This window comes from Belonocnema kinseyi, chromosome 5 (genome assembly GCF_010883055.1).
Source record: "Belonocnema kinseyi isolate 2016_QV_RU_SX_M_011 chromosome 5, B_treatae_v1, whole genome shotgun sequence".
NCBI lineage: Eukaryota > Metazoa > Arthropoda > Insecta > Hymenoptera > Cynipidae > Belonocnema > Belonocnema kinseyi.
Window position 1 is genome coordinate 32,283,187 of NC_046661.1, and position 7,446 is coordinate 32,290,632.

Below are 7,446 nucleotides of genomic sequence, written 5' to 3' on the forward strand. Positions count from 1 at the left end.
TTAAAAAAGACATTTTTGTGGTAGAAGACACATTGTTTTAATAAAAAATGCATTGCTTTTGGTTGAAAGTTTGGTTGAAAATGTCTATTTTATTTAGTTTGAAATAAATGTTTGAACTGCAAATATAACTATTCCATTTTTGCTTGATAATTTATCTTTTTTTAGTTGAAAATTTAATTATTTTGGTAGGTAAGAAAACAAAAAGTGTCAGTAGCAAAACGTCTGGATCCGGTAATATCAAACATATTATTTTTTAAAAGAAGGATAATTATTTTCAAAATTTGGCGAATGAAAAATTATTTAAGGGTAATTTTGAGAAATGCAATTGTTTGAGAAATAGACAAAATCCATGATGTTAGTTAATAAGCTCTCAAATGTGGACAAATTGTAGCGTCCGGATTTTCCCAAATTTAGTAAAATATTGCATTAATAAATTAAAGTTACTGCAGCATATTTGAGTAGAATATACTAAAAAATTACCGTGATATAATTTTTTTTTGTAAGTTATTGGCCTTTTATTCATATTAATTTTCGTCAATTTTTTCCTTCTGACGATTGTACTTTTAGTTAAGAATTTTATTATTAGGTTGCAAACTCAACAATTTGATGAAGAAGTAATCCTTTGCGTTTGATATATCCACTATTGTATTATTCGATAAAAATTAATTTTGTTTTACAAAATTATTATTTTTTTTTTTAAATTTAACTAGTCAATTTTTGCCCAAAAATTGTTTTTTTTTTCACAACGAAAATTCAACTACTCGGGTAAAAGTTGAAACACTTTGTTAAAAATTAATTCTTTTTTGTTTCACGGTTAAAATTTATGGCTCAATATTTAAGTATTTGGTGGAAAATCGTTTTTTTTAATTTGAATTTAACTTCTACCTGAAAATGATAGTATTCCATTTTTCGTTGAAAATTGATATGTTTTAGTTAGAACTTCGTATTTAATGGCAGAAAGCTAATTTTTTTGATTGAAATTTGTTATTTATGGGTTAAAATGTAACTGTTTTATTCAATATTAACTCTTTTGTGAAAGTTGATAAATTTGTCTGACATTTTTTTTCTTTCTTGACTGCAAAATTTTTACTTCTTGAAAATTCGTCTTTTTTGTAAGAAAATCAAACTTCTGGGTTAAAAGTTAAACTAACTCGTTAAAATCTTTGTTTGGTTGAAGATTCATTATTGGTATTTAAAATTCTTCTCTTTGTTTCATAATTAAATTATTTTGCTGAAGATTTGTCTTTTTGGTAAAAAATTAATATTTCAGGTTTGGAAATTCAACTGCTTTGTAGAAATTTCATCTTGCAGGTTGAAAATTTGTGTTTTTTTTTTTAAATAAAAATGTGAGCTCCTTCTTAAAAATTTAATTGTTTGCTTGCAGATTCATCATGTTAGTTAAAAGTTCATCTTTGTTTAAAATAGAACTATTCGTTTGAACATATAGGTAGAAAATAAATCATTTAAAACGAGATTATTACACACGGAATTCAACTCACTTTAATTATATTAACAACAACAAATTATTAGGTACTAAATATGTAATTACATTCGCTAAAGTTAAAGGAATAAATAAAAGGATAACTTTAAAATATTTTCGATTTAAGTTTTGTGATTTATACAGTGGTAAAATAAACAATTACCAAAAAACGGTTTTTGACCATAAAATCGGATTTTGGGAACGTATGATAAATTTCGCATTTGACACATTTTTAGAAAGGTACCTAAACAAATGAGTTTTTGTCTTGAAAAATTTGGAAAAGTCCTGCATTTTTTTCCACAAACGCTGTAGACACTCTGGATATGTTTTCAAGTGTTTTTCCTTACGTTTAGTACTTTACCTATTTCTGATGTTATAAGAGTAGCTTTTATGATTAACAAAATAATTTAATTATTTATATCACAATTTTACGAATGTTTTTCTTTTTCTTTTATAGGATGCAAATTCATAATTTCTCACGCAGATAGCATACATAGATGAAATCTTTGTCAATTTTTCATATTTACCTGTAGCTGAGGAGGTAAGCCAAGTAACAGTAACTGAAGCCAACGCGAGGGTGAAATAAAAATAGTTGGAGATTTTCTATCTCTCTCGTTGCTAAGTGTCTCGCTCTAACAGGTCAAAAATTTTACCAACGGAATACTACCAATTTTCGGGTATGAGTTTGTAATTATATTAGCCAGGAGGCACTAGGCTGTATTTCGGATTTTTTTTATAGTTGTCGCTGCAGTCATTTGGGTGCTCAGTGAAACATGGCTGATTTCTAAATAAGTAACATGTGCTTTCAAAGACTAACGAAATGTTCTTATAAAAATAATATAGGATTAAAATAGACTGAATTCGGAAACTACTCTTTTATTTAACGAGAAAATTGGTGTATTCGTTTATTATCTTCCATATCCTTACGCGTCTTTTATTGTTAGTACTTTAATAAAGAAATTAAATAAAACGTTTTTTTTTGCAAACAATAGTATTGAATTTTTATTTATATTATATACCTATTTAGAATGTTTTCTTGAAACCATCTAAGTAGTATTTTACGTATTAATTTTACGTAGTAATTACGTATTTGCCAATATTTTTCCAAAATATTTGAAAACATATAATGTGTCACTTATTATTAATAATAAGAATAGTAATAATACTTGTATTCTTCATGATGGTGTGAAACTGCAGAATGCCCACAACGTTTCAACAGATTAGGTTAGATACCCTTCGAAACATTATGTTCAAGAAATGTTTTTCATAGACTTTTTATGTAACAAAAACGTACGTAATTGCTGCTACTCAATCTGCAAAGTGTGAACAATTAAAAGGAACAATATTTTTGCAAAAAATAATGTGCGCATACATTTTTCAGCAAAACTAAATCCCACCGTAGAGGTTAAGGAACATTTTTAAACGCGAAAGTTTTCCCACAAGTTATTTAATGTGACGAATATTGAAGAATATTATATCAAATAAACGCAAAAATAATAAGCAATTCAAATTTAGTCTTGAAATTCAAAAAAATATCGTTACCATTCGCTACCGGAGAATTTCCTCTACTTTACCGGAAATTTCTACCGTTGCCGGTAATTTCATGTCACGACCCAACACTAGTTCGACTTGGAGTGAACCGACTCCCCCCACCGCACTCATTGCATTGGCGCGAATGGAAGGGGAAGCCAACTGCCGCACTCTATCCAAGATGTCAGAAAGGTCGGTTGCCCTAGGGTGCCGAATCTGATTGGTTGACTTTTTTTTACTTGCGCCTGGCAGGACCATGCTTTGTTGGATCATAGTACCTTACTATAAGTATCCCCTCAAAATACATAGGCGTGGGCACGCCTAACCTCAAACTAATCGATCATCTAATATTTTGATCATTCTGATGCAAGTAACAATACATCTATCACGATGTCCAAGACGTCGGCAGACGCAAACTCAAAATTAGCAAAAAGCGATATGCTCCAGGCGATACTTTTCGCTGACGATTTTACAACGCGACTCTCGCCAACGGAAAATATAGTGCCAAGTATTTTACTTCCTGTTTTAAATGCACCACTCCTAAATTATTTGATCGAGACTCTAGTTGCGTCGAGAGTCCAGGAAGTGTTTCTCTACTGCAGCAATCACGTGGATCTTTTGAAAAATCACGTAAAATCTATAAATCGACATGACATTACCTTAACACCAATAATTTCCGAAGGTTGTCGTTCTCTGGGTGACGCTTTGAGAGATATTGACACGAAAGGATGGGTCAGAGGAGATTTCATTTTGATCCGGGGTGATACCTTCACAAACGTTGATTTCAAGAGATTGATGAGCTCCCATCAAAGCAGGGCCAAAAAAGATTCAGGAACTAGCATGACTTTGTTGCTAAGTAATTTTGGGAACCTGCAGAATTCATGTTTGAGTGAAGAAACGTGTCTCACGGTTTCAGACAGTGTGGATAACAAGGTTTTATTTTTCAAGAAAGTGGGAGGGGAAAAGAAACTAAAAATGGAACTACAGTGGTTTTTGGATCACGAGGATATTAGAATTAATTCCGGACTTTTGGATTCCCATGTTTACCTTTGCTCGCCTACAGTTCTCCCACTTTTTTCTGACAATTTTGATTTCCAGGTAAGTTTCTATTAGTTTTTTAACAGTATTTGTTTCTTAGTGACAATAGGCATTAAAGTCTTTCTTTTTTTAAATAACTTTAAAACTGTGCGCGCTAGACGCGCACTAATGATCCCCGCTTTAGAAAAAAATCGCTTGATTTTTCGGAAAAGTGACAGGATGCATTTCCTTCAACTAATTTTAAAGAAAATCTTAAATGATTTGAGCATATTGTATCTGTTTTTAGACACTTTTTGTTCAATAAATTAAAGCAATAAATCCAAGGGTTAATCACTATTGAATTTAAATCTATAACTATTTCCGAATTTTTTTAAATCTGAGAAATTCCCTTCAAATCCATTGAAATCAATGGATCTTTTTTGTACTTTCAATCTTTTTAAATTCACTTTGAAGACTTTATTCACCTTGAATTTTTATCGATTTTATCAGATTCTTATTCAATGATTCTATTCACTCGAATGATTTTTAATTCGTATTGAATTCATATATGAATTTTTGTCAAGTTCTATTGAATTTCCTTACATTTATTAATTTCACTACAATATTACTAAAGTCAATGGAATATTTTGAATTTTTTTCAATTTATTTTAATTCATTTGGAATTCAACATGAATTCTTATTGAATTATCCTGAATTCTGTTTTTTTTTAATCCTCTTGAATTTATTTGAATTCGCCTGGAATTCTCTTCATTTATATAAAATATATTGGGAAACTATCTCGGTTAAATTTTTCGATTAGACAAAAATACAAAAAGTTTTTTCAAAATTTGGAATAAGAAACTTTTATGAGATTTAGAAATTTTTGTGGAATTTTCTATCACACATCGAAAAGTCATGCAACTTATTCTAATGACATTTTTAAATTGGTTAAAAATTAAAAAAGTTCCATGCTTTTCAATATTTTGAAAATTCTCAAAAAAGAAAAAAAAATTTAATAGATTAAGAAATATCCATCGAAATTTCTACTAGATACAAAATCTATGTTTTTCGAAACTATTCTCATGAAATTTCTTAATTTGACAAAAGTTTAAAAAATCGGATCATTTTCAGAAATATGCAATTTTGTTTTTAAGAGATCCGTAATTTTAAAGCGTTGTCTTTTGTAGATTTTAACAAGATTTACAAATTATCTTGATGAAGTTTTTCAAGTGGACACAAATTATCGAGCGCAGAAGTTTAAATCACAGTTTTCGTTTTAAGTTATATTATTGATTATATTTGAAAAAATGTAGTTGAAGTGTATGCATTAGACGTACGAGCACGAGCGCGAGAGACTGGACGCGTTCAAACTTGGCGTGCGCATAGCGCGCAGAAAGAAAGCGCAGCGGGCATATATTTTTTTAATTCAAAAGAAGCTTAGTCACATTACTAATGTACATTAGTCGTTTTTACAGTCGCATGTTAGATTAGAAATTAGTCACTTTTAGTCTCTTCTTCACTTTTTTCTAGTAAATTAGAATGGGCATTAAGTATAAATTATTTGTGTTATATATATTTAATTTACCACATTTTAAAACTTATTTGTCATATAAATGTATTAAAACCTTTTATTTTTATATAGAAATTTTATTTTCAAAGTGCAAACTCAAGAAAAGTGTAACATTTATTTGCATGGTGAAATTAAGATACCGCTGCGAAGTACTATGGGTGTATTTATTTGTGCTCATTTTATGAGCATTTTGTCCCCTCATAGAAGGAGGTTTTTCTTTAACAAAAGAAAAAAATGAATACTTTCAATATTCTTCAAGCTTGTTTTTTTGTCTACCGAAAGTCTTATTTTCAGAAAATTAGAGAGCCCATCAAGATTTCAATCGACATGTTCTGTTACAATTATCAACTTTTTAACTTACGGTCGTTTTATGTTCCGAATTAAAACAAAGTTTCCTTTATCTATTTTTTTTTGCTTAAATGCTGCCTTTTTTTCAACATGTAAATCTTTAAACGCGTTTTTCTCTGTTTCATATTTTTCAAAACTGCCCGCAAGATAACTCAAAATGTATTTGACCGATTAAGTTCTTCTTGCATATACATATAGTTGAAATGATTGTCTTCTGTGTGAACCTCTCTGAACTGGAAAAAAATGTTTAAACAATTTTATGCAAATTTTTGGGTAAAAATCAAACTTTTTTAAACGGACGCCATTTTGTCAAAAAAGATTATTTTTTAATTTTTTTAGGTTCACATAGAAGCTATAAGTATAAAATTCAAGAAACTTTTTTCTTTTTTCGTTTCAGACGAATTTGAGAAGCTAGACTGCGGGCAGTTTTGCATCTCCCGATTGAACATGTTCGACATCTGCCCTTATAATAAAAAATTTAATGCATATTTATGGCTGAAAAAAATTTCTTTGTTAGTTCAAAAGTGTCTCAATAAACCATAAAAGTTTGGGAAAGATTCGTTATATTCTTCATTCCCAAAAATGCCGAAAAATACGCTTATTTTTGAGGTGTTACATGGGTTGCCCCCCTTAAAAAACGATATTTCTCGATTATGGTAGGTCATGAAACATTCTTCAATTGGGCACTCGATGCGGCTGGCAGACGGTTACAGATCTATAATATAAATTACTGTTGCATTCTCAATATTAAAGAAGTTTTCCTTATATCAAGGAGATAAACAATGTATTTTTGAAGTTTATGAATCGGTATTGCTAGATCATAAGTGCTCATGGAAGTTACGTCAGTAGATCATTCGACGTGTCTCGAAGAAGTAAAATACATGTCGAATGTAGTACTGTATTATTCCTAACATGATACCTTCGTAAAAATAGTTTTTTTTTGAATTTTAGGGGGTCTCAAAACGTGGAGATTTGATGAAAACCGACAAAGTCAAATTTTACATAACACTGATACCTTCTCATAATTGAAATAATTATTTTTTTAAACCAAAAATGACCACAAACGGTTAATTTTTACTTGTTTTATTAAAATTTTGAGCCTTTTTACATCTTGACCATGTAATACGAAAAATTTCAATTTAAAGCTTAACACTTTACAGTTACAGCTTTCATTTTGCAAAATAAAGTTTAAAAATAGTGTAAATGAATTATTAACCCCTTCACTGTCAGTGACACATATGGGCAAAAAAAAGTCGTTCCACTTTTGCATCATGACACATAAATGGGCATTTCGAAGAAGATTATTTAACGTGATCCGATTTAATTGTGCTTGAATGTATTAGAGTTTTTTAGTCGCTAAATTCAAATCTAATGTTGGATTTTCAAAATTCAAAGTGGTGGACCCAATATGCCGAACATAAATTATTTAAAAAGTTTGGACATTGATAAAATTGGTGATACTTTGGTTTTTGGAGTCGCTGATTTCAAATGTGATGTTGGA

General features: G+C 29.8%; 1 protein-coding gene across 1 annotated transcript; it reads left to right on the forward strand.

The window, feature by feature from the left end:
- The first annotated feature begins 3,293 nt into the window (after positions 1–3,293).
- On the forward strand, positions 3,294–6,426 carry LOC117172643 (translation initiation factor eIF-2B subunit epsilon-like). The gene is made up of 2 exons (XM_033360753.1): positions 3,294–4,108; positions 6,343–6,426. The coding sequence occupies exons 1-2, from the start codon at positions 3,401–3,403 to the stop codon at positions 6,358–6,360; spliced, it is 726 nt and encodes a 241-aa protein (XP_033216644.1). The 5' UTR covers positions 3,294–3,400; the 3' UTR covers positions 6,361–6,426.
- The last annotated feature ends 1,020 nt before the right edge of the window (positions 6,427–7,446 follow it).